Genomic DNA, 14,788 nt, shown 5'->3' with positions numbered 1-14,788 from the left:
TTGTTGCTCTCTTTTCCTTTGCTTTACATTACTGGAATTAGGGATTGAGAGATAGAGAGAGACGTAGGGAGAATTCCCAATTGTTTGCAACAACACCCAATTCAATCAAATAATATTTTTTGAAAACTCAAATTCGAATTCAAAGCTTCAAAGCTTTTTAATGGCTATCAATGGTGGAATTGCTGCTCTCTTGTGCAAGATACGTGGGGGAGGGGGAAGTGGGATACAGAGAGAAACGTGGGGGGAGTGGGAGTGATTGTAGGAATTGATTAATTATCCTTAAATCCTAAAAATGTACATAATTGGTAATTTTGTATATAGGAGGTAACTAAAGTGAAACTTGAGTAGGGAAGATAATAAAACTTCCAATAGTGTATATGTAGGTAAAAATCTCCTTTTTTATTAATGAGGACTCTTCCCTTTTGAGACATCATTTAGTAATTTTTTCGATAGAAGGTAATTAGTACTTGCTAATTACTACTGGAGGATTTCTATACTTCTATTACTAAGCCAAAACTACTAACTCATTGGAATTACGGTTCAACTATAATTTAACATTTGAGGTCAAAATTACTACTGCCTTTTATGATTGCAATGGGAAATTTTACCTTCATTTTTCTACAAACTCAAATTTCAAGCATAATGAGGGCAAAACCAATGAGAAAAAGAAGTAACACAGGTAATTTTTGGTACATTAAAATCTGTATAAGGTAACATAATCAGTTTATTATAACATACAAACTTTAAGCCTCTTGACTCCATATGTAGTAGGGACACACTCTTTTGTAAATATATTAATTCCACTATACTAAACAAGCAAATAATGTATGTCACTTGTCTTGTACTACTTCAACAAATCATTTTTTTTTCATATTCATCTTTAGTACTTTTGAATTTGGATTTATGCAGTTGCAATTGGATCCATCTTGACATCAGATTCAATAGATTTCATAGCTTCAAATCTTGGCTCCTTTGCCTGAAACTTTAGTCCGGCGTATAACTTCATGTAATCATCAAACACAAATTTGGGATAAACTTGTTTGCTCTCCGCTGCCTCTTTCTCAACGAGAGCTGGTGCGGGATAAATCACTGCATCACTTCCTGGATTATAGAATGAAGCCAATGACATTCGAGTCCCGTCTTTTTGCGCTATCACTCTGTGCATCACACTCTTGTACTTCCCATTTGTGATCACCTGTATTCACATTTTTCATTAGAACACTTGGTATATACTCCAATCTATAGTGAGAAAACTGTACACCTAGCTCGATCCAACATATAAGCAGTTGGTGCACGTGGACCTGTTGCACGTGCACCGATTGCATCAGACTCAAACTCCGTATATTTATATAGAAAACTTAAGGAGAAAAACACTAGACGCCTCACTAATAAGACATTATAGACACCTAAGATCTAGCATATAAGCAGTTGATACACGTGCACCTACTACATTAGACTCATCAAACTCTTCATTCAAACTCCGACTAAGACATTTTTAGATTATCACCTCAAGTTGATCACCAAGGTTAACGACGATGGAGTGGCGCATAGGAGGAACATCGATCCATTGGCCGTCTTTGAGGAGTTGCAGGCCGCTTACTTTGTCATCTTGGAAGAGAAGGATTATGCCACCGGCGTCCGTATGGGCGCGCAGTCCCTTAATCAAATCTGGTTTTGGGCATGGTGGATAGTTGCTAACTTTAGTCCCAAAGTTTGGACCTTTAGATCCATAGAATACATTTTTCAAGTAACCCTTTTCTAGACCAAGATTTTCACATAGCAAATCCAAGAGCTCCTCTGCTAAATTCTCTAATCTTTTAGCAAAATCTTTCATAACCTCCCTGCATTATTATATGAACAACTTTGGGTTAACTATATGCTATTTTTTGAAAGAGAAACTATCTTTGAAGTTCATAGTAGATGATGAGAGTTGGAGTTAGAATTTTGAGTTCGGAATTCTAATCATTTTAAGTTATTGGGTTCTAAATCAATAATTAATACATATTCAATAAACTTTTTAAAACAAATACAAGGTTCAATCCAAAGCTACTGGGTTTGGTCTCACCCAAACCTCTAACTCCGCTGTGATCATGATGGTCCTATTAGTGGTCAAATTTCAATCCAAAAGTACATGTGCAACCCCACCCACCCCAACCCCCCACACACACAAAGAAAACAAAATAGAATTATAAAATAAGGGGTAGCAGGTGGAGCATGTTCAGTTATAGTAAATCCTTGTCCACCTCCTGTATCCAATTTGGAATCTTGGAACAATTTAGGCTGGCAAAGTTGGACACTGACTTATATCATGTTACTTTATAATAATAATAATAATAATAATAATAATAATAACCAATAACCAAAATTTGTTTATAATAATAATAGTACTTCCTTATCCTTGAGGCTTAGAAGTAAATACCCTTTCTAGTATATATATATATATATATATATATATATATATATATATATATATATATATCCGAATCTGCATACACCTCGACTAGTCCATATGATATTGTTATCCACCAGTACAGGTAGCGGGTAACTTATTTTTTTTAGAAAATTCACAGAGAAATTCGCAGTCGCTACCCTTCGCAAATCACACAGGAGATGTAAACCGTACTAGACAAGCCCGGTGCGACGAGCTCTGACTGAGGAGGTTGCTGGTGAGGGAAATCGATCTCAGGTCTCACATGTGAGAAACCACTCATCCGACTAGGTCAGCCTAACTCTTGCGCTAATATTTAGATAAGATAAAAAGAAATCACCTAAAACGAAGTATAGCGGTATGGTTTACCTGTATTGATCATCAAGATCAGGGACTTCAGATATGTTAGAAACAGGAAGATGGCGCAAGAAGAAAGTGCTTTCCCAATCCATATCAGTAACCTCAGCTTGTACACCTTCAAGACCTTTGCTGGCCACCAATTCCTTAAACCTCTGTTCCATGCATTTCTTGTAATGTCCCTTTGTTAATTTCTCAACTGTGTCCATTACTTCATGTGGAATTCCATGGTTCACCAACTACAAATTTACATAACATTTCCAAGATTTAATAACAAGTTTATATTGATACCCTAGGATATAGGGATGGAGCTACAATATTAACTACGAGTTTAGACGAACTCAATAGTTTTTGAGTAGAACCTATATTGAATTAGGAAATTCATTGAGTATGTATAATATTTAATTGTGAATCCAGAACTAAAAACGAGTTATGGGTTTTATGGCAAGCTCAGAACCCATAATTAAGGAAACATTTTTATGAAGAGATTTACCTCAAAGAAGCCCCAGTTTTCACAAGCATCCTTAATCATTTCCATGGTGGCAGCTTTTTCAGAACCATTTAATTTTTCCAAGTTGATAATTGGGAAATTCTCCATCTTTCTTGTAGAATAAAGAAATGTGTTTTTGAGTGTATGGTGTGTGAATAACAAGATATTGAAGATGAATGTGAGTTTTTTATGTCAAAACATTGAGGCTTTCTTTGGGTATTTATAGGGAGAGAAATCACGTAATGCTGTGAAGATAGTAAATGATTGTATAGTGGTATCTTATTTTGGTCTGGCCGACATTTCAAGTCGAAGTCCCACATAACTCCCTTAGTCTACCCCATGAGAGGTTTTATTTTTTTATTTTTTTAATATTGCATCCGAAATTCGAAATTATTGATTTGACTAATTTAGATTCGGCCCGCAAAAAAATACTTTCCATTAAGGGCTACTCAGTTATGTGGTCGAGTTGATGCTGGTTAAAGGTAAAAAAAAAGATTTCAACATCCCACTATACTAATCATAAGTCTACTACAGCAAAAAACACGGTCTATTAAGAATTTCTTTATTATATACTCGAATCGACGTTAGTTAAAGGTAAAAAGATTTCATTAATCCCATTACACTTTTTGTCGATCTCGCAAGCGTTAATGTCTTTGCTTTGTTTGGTTCACACCTGGTGTCCGATATTCTCATTGAATCCTCACTAATTCGAATTCGCATCGCGTAAGATCCATTAAAGGAAGGAAGCGTTCCCAAAGCTCAAACCCAATATCTCTGATTCTTATTCATACATTGCGACCTTTTGTGATCGCATTATTGGTTAATGTCACTGTTCCTTGTTAAACCATCTTACTCACTAGTGGGAATTTAGAGCTAGGAAAATTCGAATTGGACCCATTTCTGGTGGCTAAAAATTGGTCTTTCTTTGCATCTTGACCACTACTTTATTTTATTGTTGTTCATGTGTATTTTAATATTCTTGGTTCAGTTTGACAAGGATACTACTATTCAGAAATTGCCATGCAATTCACATTCTACGGCTGCACATTAAACTGCTCTCCTCACTTTTCATATGGAAATTTCTTGTATAGCCAGGGCCTTGACGGCACAGTTGCCCAGCCACACCTTAAAGAAAATAGTTTAATTTGCATTGATAGACTCTGTATATATATTAAAAAATTATTAACTTAACTTCTCTGCAATAACTCATAAACTTTAAATCTTAAATTTGTCGATAACTAAAACCCCACTTTTTTATGAGGCAATACATGAATATAAGACGGCCATGTGATTATTCCATTAATTAGGGGTGTACAAATGGAACCGATAAACTGCAATAACCCGATAATTCAAGTGAAACCGAGAAAAAAAATCTGACTATTATTTGGTTTGATTGGTTTGGTGTTAGGAAAAAAAACCCGATGATATTTGGTTTGGTTTGGTTTTAACTAAAAAAAGTCAAACCGAAACCAAACCAACCCAGCATTATATGTATAAAAGTTTTAAATATATTTAATACATAAAAATATTTATTGTAGCGTAGTTTATAAATATTTGTTAAGCTTTTTCATAATTTTATCTTTTAACGTATTATTTCAAGCTTTGACTTATAATTTTTGGATACTCCAATAAGTTTTATAGTCCATAAATGTTAATAACTCAAATAAATCCTAAACCAAAATCAAATCAATATTAATGATAACAAAAGACATTCAATTCAATTGTACTATGAATGAAAATAGTGTTGGATATCTATTTTTTAGTTTTTCCATGGTCTAGATAAAATGCATAACTTATTTTTCTTTTAGTGTTTAGTCATATAAATAATAGTACTTATTAGTCGTACTTATTTCAGCAACTTATTAGTAATTTTAAATTTTGTTTATTTTTATTATGACTTATTAATAATATTTATTTTATGTGATTTTCTCATTTTTATTGTTAAATATTTTAATACAATGCCATGAATCATCTCATATTTATGCTATTTTATTAAAAAAAATACCTTATATAGTTCTGCCTTACTAGGATTAAAGAAATATTTGGAGCACAAATTTTATGTTTTGTGCTATGAAGACTTTATGGAGAAAAAAACTGAAACAACTCAAAAATCCGAAAAATTGGAGAAAACCCGATATTTAAAAACCCGATTTTTATTGGTTTGGCTTGGTCATTAGATTTAATAACCGATGTAACTAGTTTGGTTTGGTTTGGTAATTAAAAAGGCAGAACCAACCCGACCTATGTACACCCCTACCATTAATTTTGATGTGGAAAAAAAAGAATTAATTTGAGCTTACCAAAAAAAAGGAAAGGAATAAAAGAAGAAGAGTAGTTGATGATCGAATTAGTTAGACATCGGAAACACGAGTTCTTTAATTATTTCGTTTAATCCAGCTAAAATTGTAGTAATTGACTAGATGTTTGAACTTTTGAACAGATTATAGTTGCTGTATTTTTGCTTTGTCATGCATTTCATCATCGCCAAACTTTACATAATAAATTCTGGAAAATTCATCTAACTAATTTCCTTTTTGAAAAAATATAAGCAGCCCGAACGTACAATCTTTGACCAAATATATTTTTTCTTTGATGTCGATTGAAGAAAGCCTTATATGACTTTCAAACAAATGAGAAAAACCATTTATGTTTTATTAGTGAAGTATGTTAGCTGCCATAAAAAGACAACGTTAATAAGCAAGAAAATAAATGCTAAGATAAATTATTTATATAGTAATGAATGTATTAATCTTTTTAGTAATTTCATCGTCAGAATTTCTGCTCATTTGAGTAGAACATTGTCCGGAAAAGAAAAAAAAAGTGGGTTGTCTGTTTCTCAATTTCATAGCACATGAAATTATGAAAAGGGCCACATAGGACCACATGCCTCTTGATGGGAAAAAATGTAGAGTTTCGAAAAATGCCATCTAAAAAGAAATATTAATGCAAAAAGGTCTAGCACATTATTGCCCTATCAACATTTAGATATTTTTTAAAAACTTTGTTTCCTTTTCCTTTCCGTTTCTTTCCTTTGCTAGACAAATTGTCGCCCTTTCCCCCTCTACTTTAAATCCATTTAAGTAAAAAAGAAAGAAGAAAGAAAGAGAGATATGTTAAACAATTATTCACTGACATTCATTAGGTTTAAAATATGGTCGAACTTCAATATACTAAGTACAAGAGGTGATTAATTATCAAAGAATGTAATGCAATGGCAAAATTCTTCCATAGCGAATGGAAAAAATGGGATCCTTTGATGTTAATATTAATTTTTTTACCCCAATAAGAAAAGTTTTGAGAAAATAGTCTTCGCTAGAATTTTAGGAAGCGCTCTTGGTAATCGCTAGAATCTTGATACGGTGATTATCAGGATTTGCCATAAAACATGATAATTGCCACACTTTTTCATATAGAGATTACTAGGATTTGCCACAAAATATGGCAATCACCAAAAAGTTTCATATATTGATCACCAAAATTTGTAAATATATGACAATCTCCATAAATTTTCATATAGTGATCACATAATATTCGCGAAAAACATAGTAATCGTTATAATTTTTCATATGGTGATTACCATTCACCAAGATTTGCCACAAAATATGACAATCACCAAATCTTTTTCATATGGGAAAATTCTGGTAGCGTGCTTGCTTCACAATTCTGGCAGCAACTTTAAAATTTTAATACTGAAATTATTTTATCAAATTTTCTTAACGAGGTCAAAATATAAATAGTGATTCTAAAAAGGTTCATCCAACGTAATTTCTTGTTCCTTCACCCTTAACCATAACCTTAAGTTAGCATGAGAATAGAGAACATTTGGAGAGGAAGTGTTTTACCCCATTGTGAGATTATCGGGCATAATAGACTTGTCGAGCTAAACAATAAAGATTATGGTGGAATAGCAACTACTCTTTTATCTTTAGCCAGAAGGTTCGAATTCGTGTCGTGTATTTGAGGCCGACTTTGTTGAGAGAACTTTATCCTTCAAGTGGGACTTTCCGACACAAATTCTAATCGACCCTTGTCAAAACTGAGAATTAGCGGAAAGAGATCTGGGCTGAAGCTCAACTGCCATGGCTGAAAGCCATCGATCTCAGAGACAGTGAGGAAGCATCGAGAGAATTTAGATTGAGAGAATCATTTTCATTAATTGGAAGGAAAGAAGTAGTGCGCCTATATATAAGACGTTGTACCTATACAGTTGTCATCTCTACTAACTGCCTAAACTACCACTAACTAATAAGCTGACACTAACTAACTAATTACAATAATAGACATAGCCAGTCCTAACAAATGTGGCTACTAGTTAATTAAATACAATACAACTCTAATCTTAACACCTCCCCTCCCCAAGTTGGAAGGGAGGTACTCACTGCCTACTTATGAAGCAATGAGGAATTTTTTATGCCCGTTAATGATTTAGTAAGTATGTCTGCTAATTGTTCGTCTGTGTGGACATAATGCAAAGAAATCAACCCTCCAATTAGTTTATCCCTAACAAAATGGCAATTCACTTCTATGTGCTTTGTTCGTTCATGAAACACTGAATTCCTCGCAATGTGCAAAGCTGTTTGGTTATCATAGTAGACTGGAATAGGAAGAGTTAAAGGCATGGTGAGCTCCTCCAGAAGTTTGGACAGCCAAATAAGTTCTGCAACCACCTTTCTGGCAGATCTATACTCTGCCTCTACAGAGCATAAGGATACAGTAGACTGTTTCTTCAATTTCCAACTGATTGGACCGTCCCCAAGCAATAATATATAACCATTAACTGACTTCTTAGTCTCAGGGCAAGCTGCACAATCTGAATCACAGAAAGCATTCAAACTGTAATCTACATTGTTTAATAAGAAGATCCCCAAATCAGGATCACCTTTTACGTATCTGAGCACATGCATAGCAGCTTTGATATGAGAGTCTCTAGGACTCTACATGTATTAACTGAGATGTTGAACACTATAAGCAATATCAAGTCATGTGTTGGTGAGAAAGTTTAGTTCGACCACTAGTTTTCTATATTGAGTGGGATCTGTGAGTAACTTGCCATCAGTTGCCTTTAACTTTGTTGAAGGATCAAAATGAGAAGACACTGAACTGCAGTGTGAACATTCAGACTCCTTTATCAGATAAGTTGTAAACTTCCTTTGTGTAATTATTACTCCATCATGCTTGTATAGTATTTCTAATCCTAGAAAGTAGTGTAATCTCCCTAGGTCTTTTATCTTAAAGGCCTCATATAGGAAGGTCTTCAATGCTTTAATTTCTCCCAAGTTTGTCCTTGTTAGGAGAACATCATCTACATAAACTGCTACAAAAATAATTGAACTTCCTTCTCTTTTGTAAAACAAAGAATAATCCAGCATGGAGTGCACATATCCTTTGGAACATAAGGCCTCAGTTAGCTTGGCATACCACTGCCTACTTGTCTGTTTTATCCCATACAAGAATTTGTTCAGTTTGCACACCAAACCTTATTTTTCTATTGATAGCCCTGGTGGTACTTACATGTATGCTTCCTCATTTAGGTCTCCATGTAAAAAGACATTATTTACATCAAGCTGAAAAATTTTCCAGCCTTTCTTTACTACTGTGCTGACCAATGCTTTGACAATAGTTATCTTTACAACTAGTGAGAAAGTCTCAGTGTAGTCTATCCCTGCCTGCTTGAGTGTATCCCTTAACAACTAGCCTATCTTTAAATCTTTCAATACTTCCATCTGCTTTATGCTTAATCTTGTACACCCACTTACAACCTATTGCTTTCTTTCCTGCAGGAAGTGGCACAAGATCCTAGGTGTGATTAGAATAAAGTGCATCAAATTCTTGGTTCATAGCTTTTTTTCAAGTAGGTATGGTAGTTGCCTCCTCATATGACTCAGGTTCACAGTCAAGAGAAAGTTGTTCAATTAAATGTTGACTATCATCACTTAGGGCATTAAGGGATACCGGTTGTAAATGAGGAACATATGTGTGAAAAAATAAAGAGGGTGAGCTATGATCATCATTTGCAATCTACTCCCCACCATCAGTATTAAATGTAGGTACATTGCAAATGTAGTCCTTCAAATTGCTAGGAGGTTTAAGTGATCTCTGAGGTCTGTTATGGATTAAAGTTGTAGTTTGCTCATAATGTGTAGGGTTTGGTGAATCATTCATAGGAGATTGTTGTTGTTCTGGGAATGAAAACAGAGTTCAGGTGATGTGTTGGAGGTTCTATTTGAGTTTGAGGAGCTTTGGTAGTCTTGGTGAGATGGTGAAGCAGATTCATGAATGTGGTCATTAGTGTCATTGCCAAATAAGAATTCAGGTGACATTAATTGTTGATGATCATGATGTGGATTATCACTATTGTTATTGCCATTAGGATTGGCAATTTCAATATGAGTCATGCTGGGCCCTATATGAGGAAAAGGAAGAGATAGATGCTCACATTTAGACACCAGATCAGTATGTTGCCCTGCTAATGCAAAAGAAACTATTTCATGAAAAGTTACATCTCTTGAAATATGTATTTTTCTTGTGGCTAGGCTGAGAACCTTGTACCCTTTTGATCCAAAAGGATATCCTACAAATACAAGATGTGTTGACCTTGGTTCTGTCACACCTCCTTTTTGCGCGCCCGCCCCGAAGGGTAAAATGCGCGAGGGAGTTTTTCCAATTTAAGTGACAATATTCGAAATGGGATTATTTATTTAATTCAGAGTCGCCACTTGGGAAAGGTTTGGATTTTGGTGTCCCAAGTCACCGGTTTATCTTGAATCCCAAATCGAGGAAATTTTCGACTTTCTAAATGAAGTCTGCGAACCAGAAATTCTAAGTAAGGAATTCTGTTGACCCGAGGGAAGGTGTTAGGCACCTCGAATCCCGTGGTTCTAGCACGGTCGCTTAAATTGTTATAATGGCTAAATATCTGATTTAAATACATGTTATGACTTATGTGCTTTTATTAAGTTTAAACCGCTTTTATTATTATCATTTATTTTTTATAGAATTGCAACGTCGTGAAAATGCATCTCGAACCACGTCACAATCAATGCACCCGTAGTTGTTAACACATTTCGACTCCGTTGAGATTTGAATTTGGGTCACATAAATGCGCACCCGAATTTAAGAATGTAATTTAATTAAGTCGCGCCTAAAAAGTCTAACGCGTTATTATCTTTGGGGAAGGCAGTGGAATTCACTAAACAGTCCATCCCAAATTCTAAGTATTTATTATGACCAATTATTGAGGGCCCCGCAATTTGCCTTTTTATTCGGCGAGGCTCGTCTCATTATTTTAGAAGGGTACCCTACAATGACTACGTCTTTACTACATTTATCTTTAAAGAAAAGGATGATGCCGAATTTTGCTGGTTTGGACAAATACGGACTGAATCCTTATTATGTTTGCCGAACCTAAACTTGTTTGATTACCTGATTGATTGTTCATGAGGTGAGGGTTACCGCATGCTTTGTCTTCAACAAGTGAATATGCTTATTAATTCGCTAAGTGAGATTGCAAACAAACTAACAACATATATTGAGTTATGTTTAACGACCTCCAAGTTCTATTCTTAACACTCTAAACTATTTGAAATTGATAAAAGAAATCGGCTGTTTTATTATGAAAATTACTACTAATTGAACTCAAAAAGGATTATTAGTTTTTCTCAACAATCATCAAAAGAATCTATACCGAAACCCAGTATCGAACCTGCATTGGAACGAATAAACTGACAGGAGAACTGGCATTCATAGCCAGACTCTTAATGTGACTATACTTAAACAAACTAAGTTTCAATTTAAGTACAAGCTAACTAATGTACTTTTGCTATCGAGCTACAAACTAAGAATTACACAAATCTAAAAAACACTTATAAAGCTGTAAGTGCAGCAGCTAATGATTAAAACTCCTTCGCATCTTTCGTTTCATGCTTTTACTGTTACATCAGTGTGGAATTCAAAAATGTGTACCTGGAAATTGGACAACAAGCAGGAAAAGAGGAGTGAGCAGTGCAGCAGCAGTGATAAATAACAAATAGCACCAGTAACACAACAGTTTCAGCAACCAAATGCACTAGGAACAACTCAAACGAAGCCCGAAATGATTTGTGAAACCCAAACAGCAACAAACAGCATGCAAAAGACTCAAAATGGACTTGAACTCAAACCAAAGTTGGACCAGTAGATTGCATAGGAAGTTCCAACAAGTTGGAGTCAAAACCCGAAGATCAATATCAGCTACCGGGGCTTTGAACTGAACCAAAGCCCAATAGAATGATGCTTTCCAACAAACTGAATTAGTTCTTTTTTAGGACTGTTTTTTGATGGCCCAAAAACCAACCCCTGAACTAATGGAGACCCTTCTGTTTTCATAGCTTCCTCTCAGCCCATTCGAACAGCCTATTTAACAAAATGAACCCCCTCTCATGTTCTCCTACTGTTTTTTCCACTCAACATATTAAAATAAAGCCCCCTCCCATGAGATTCCCCCTGACAGCCCTATCTTTAAATATTCAAAGTGGTTTCCATTTTATTAAACTAAAACAAGAGTATGGGCAGCCTGAATATGCCCTGACAGCACATGCTGTCAAGTTAATTTTAATCCCTTAAAGGCTTCAATGCACATGTTGTCCACGCAGGGACAAAATTCCATGTCAATTTGAACTTTGAAATCTATGTTAAACTGTAGCTATAAACCAAACTTTAAGTGTTTTCTGATTCAAACTGAACAAAATAACAAGCAGCTATACTCAATTCTTAATTGGATTCAAACAAAGCTTCAGCAGAAAACAAATAACATGAATCAAATTATTACCATTCAATACTGAAACTAATTGACGACATATATTGAATCGATTACGCGAATTACAACACATACAATCAATAGCTAATGATCGGAATCGAACAGTATTGAACAGGGTGTTCAGATTGCACTGTCAAAACAAGAAATGACCCTGGGAACTAATTAATCGATCGAAATTTATTTCAATCGATTACTCTGTTAAACACATACACTCATCAACAAATAGCAAAAGAGATTCGACCAAATGAGAGGTCCGGACAAGGACAAAACAGTCGACACAAAAATTCAAAACAAATCAACTAAACATTTGGACATATGAACAGACGTTTAACTATAACAAAACAACAAAATGAACTGACAAGGAAAAGGAAAACAGAAATACCTTAAAGGCTTGAAAGATCAAAAGGCCCTGTCTCGGATTTGAATCGACCTTTCTTGGGGTTGAACGGACTTTAATCGAAGTGTTCTCAACTGAGAACGCTTCGATTAAGGTCCATTAGACCCTAATCTTCTGGTTCAAACGGACAAAAATCGGACTCAGGACTTCTAGGGCTCCTAAGGCAGATTTGGGATTCAGGTTTTCCTGGTTGGATTCGGACCAAACCAAGCCTGGTTTGGTCACGAGGGAGGTCAAGGGAGTGTCTACTGTGAATCTGGGGTAGGTTGGTGTAGATCGAGGTTTTGCTCGAATCTTCAAAAGAAGATTCGAGAACCTAGGGATTGATTCGAACTAAACGGTTGGTGGATTTGGATTCAGGGTGGTTGAGTGGTCTTAGGGTGTTAAAATGGTGGCCGGCGGCGTTAATGCCGCCGGGTTTCAAACGGGAGGGGACTAAGGCGGCTAGGGTTTCGTGGGGTTTGGGTCTGGTGAGGGAGACGAAGATGAGGGAGGGGTCTAGCTTAGGGGTGCGGGGTGAGAGATGAGGGGTTATATACGGGGGGTGTTTTGATCCTGGCCATTGGATCAGTCAAGATCAACGGCCAAGATCCAAGAGCTAATCAAACGGTGTCGTTTGGTTTAGTATTGGGGTCGGGGTTGGTCCGGGTAACGGGTCGGGTATGGGGTTATGGGTGAGTGATCTGGACCGTCAATCTAGTAAGATTAACGGTCCAAATTGAGGGTGACACAACGACGTCGTTTGGACGGTCGTATGGCCAGCTTAATTGGACCGAGTAAAAGGGTATTCGGACTGGGTTATTTTGGTTTCGGCCTGTTCTTATTTAGTTCAAACTGGCCCAATCCGAAAACCCCTTTCTTTTTTCTTCTTTAATTTCTAAAAATCCCACCTAAATTATAAAACAAAACTATACAAATATTAAACAACTATCACACACATTAATATTTAATTAAAATAAAATCACTCAAGGACGACAAATAGAATAACAGATGCATATTTTGTGATTTTCCTTTTAATAACCGAATTATAGTTTGATTAATTCCTAATAGTAGAACGATATCCTAAGCTTACACACGACCTATATTTTTTGTATTTTTGTTTGATAAGACTAAATAAACACGGACAAAACCACAAATAACTAACAAAAATGCCACGTAAACTCCAAAAAATTGTACAGCAAGACCATTTGTTATTATTTTTAATTTCTTTTGGAGTAATTGTCGTGTAAACAAAAATCACGTGCTCACAGCTGCCCCTCTTTGTCCGAAAACATGCGAGGTTTTCATGCAAAGATAAAGTGAGCGGGTATGAACGATTTTTGTCTGTTTGACTACTCCGTGTGAAGCACACATTTTTTGAAAAATTTGACCGAATCTTTGCTTCAAAGATTTTCTACATATCCTGGGCTGAACAGGAATCAGGTCAATGTAGTTCGGGAAACTTTGGTAGCTGGGACTACCATGGGATTGCAATGCTTGCTGTTACTGCTGTTGCTGTTGCCGCTACTGCTTACCGACCGCCTTATTACAACCAAAGGAAATTGAAACTGAACTAACTATTTATGCCTGTCAACCGCTAGTTACAAGATTCCTATCTGTAATTCTTTTGCAACTTGATCTTGGGTCTTAGCTGATTCTGCTTGTAGACTTCGATCCGAATCTTGATGCTTGCAAGTTGTAGGCGCCTGTTTATTTCTGCGATATTGAGTGAGACGGGATTGGCGGAGCTCGGGACCTTGATCAAATTTTGGAGCGATCCGCCCTTTGTTTGTTCCAATATCTCAGAACATCTTCTTTTTGTCCTTTTCTTCTTTTCTTTATTCTGGATTGAGACTCATCCCGTAGGTCATCTCGATCCATGCGCCTCGAGGTAAGACCTGCTGAGACAAACAAAATAAACGAACGAAATTTTTCTGCCCCAGTTTTACTAGGAAAATTTCGTGAATTAATTGTCATGAAAATTTACAGCACTGATGAGGGGAAAATTTATTGAGTTATGCCAGAAAAGGTCCACGGGTTATGCCGGGAAGATTCATCGGGTTATGCCGGGGAGATTCATCGGGTTATGCCGGAAGATTCATCGGGTTATGCCGGAAGATTCATCGGGTTATGCCGGGGAAGTCATCGGGTTATGCCGGAAAGATTCATCGGGTTATGCCGGAAAAGGTCCACGGGTTATGCCGGGAAGATTCATCGGGTTATGCCGGGGATTCATCGGGTTACGCCGGGGAAGTCATCGGGTTATGCCGGGAAGAGTCATCGGGTTATGCCGAAAAAGGTCCACGGGTTATGCCGGGAAGATTTATCGGGTTATGCCGGGGA

General features: G+C 36.2%; 1 protein-coding gene across 1 annotated transcript; it reads right to left on the bottom strand.

Annotated features, from left to right (window-relative positions):
* Window positions 1-671: 671 nt before the first annotated feature.
* Window positions 672-3,525, bottom strand: LOC104219213 (1-aminocyclopropane-1-carboxylate oxidase 1). The gene is made up of 4 exons (XM_009769852.2): window positions 3,279-3,525; window positions 2,798-3,024; window positions 1,508-1,841; window positions 672-1,195 (listed from the first exon to the last, which is right to left on the bottom strand). The coding sequence occupies exons 1-4, from the start codon at window positions 3,381-3,383 to the stop codon at window positions 902-904; spliced, it is 960 nt and encodes a 319-aa protein (XP_009768154.1). The 5' UTR covers window positions 3,384-3,525; the 3' UTR covers window positions 672-901.
* Between the last annotated feature and the right edge of the window lie 11,263 nt (window positions 3,526-14,788).

This window comes from Nicotiana sylvestris, chromosome 6 (assembly GCF_000393655.2).
Source record: "Nicotiana sylvestris chromosome 6, ASM39365v2, whole genome shotgun sequence".
In the NCBI taxonomy this organism is placed as follows: Eukaryota; Viridiplantae; Streptophyta; class Magnoliopsida; order Solanales; family Solanaceae; genus Nicotiana; species Nicotiana sylvestris.
The sequence above is the reverse complement of the archived record's forward strand: the minus strand, read 5'-3'. Positions and strand labels throughout refer to the sequence as shown.

Bases quoted from the DNA above. Each gene is read 5' to 3' on its own strand.
- LOC104219213 (XM_009769852.2), bottom strand. From the start codon at position 3,383: ATGGAGAATTTCCCAATTATCAACTTGGAAAAATTAAATGGTTCTGAA. The intron at 3,025-3,278 runs GTAAATCTCTTC...GTAAATTTGTAG, and splicing joins AAAACTGGGGCTTCTTTGAG to TTGGTGAACCATGGAATTCC. The intron at 1,196-1,507 runs GTGATAATCTAA...ATGTGAATACAG, and splicing joins ACCTTGGTGATCAACTTGAG to GTGATCACAAATGGGAAGTA.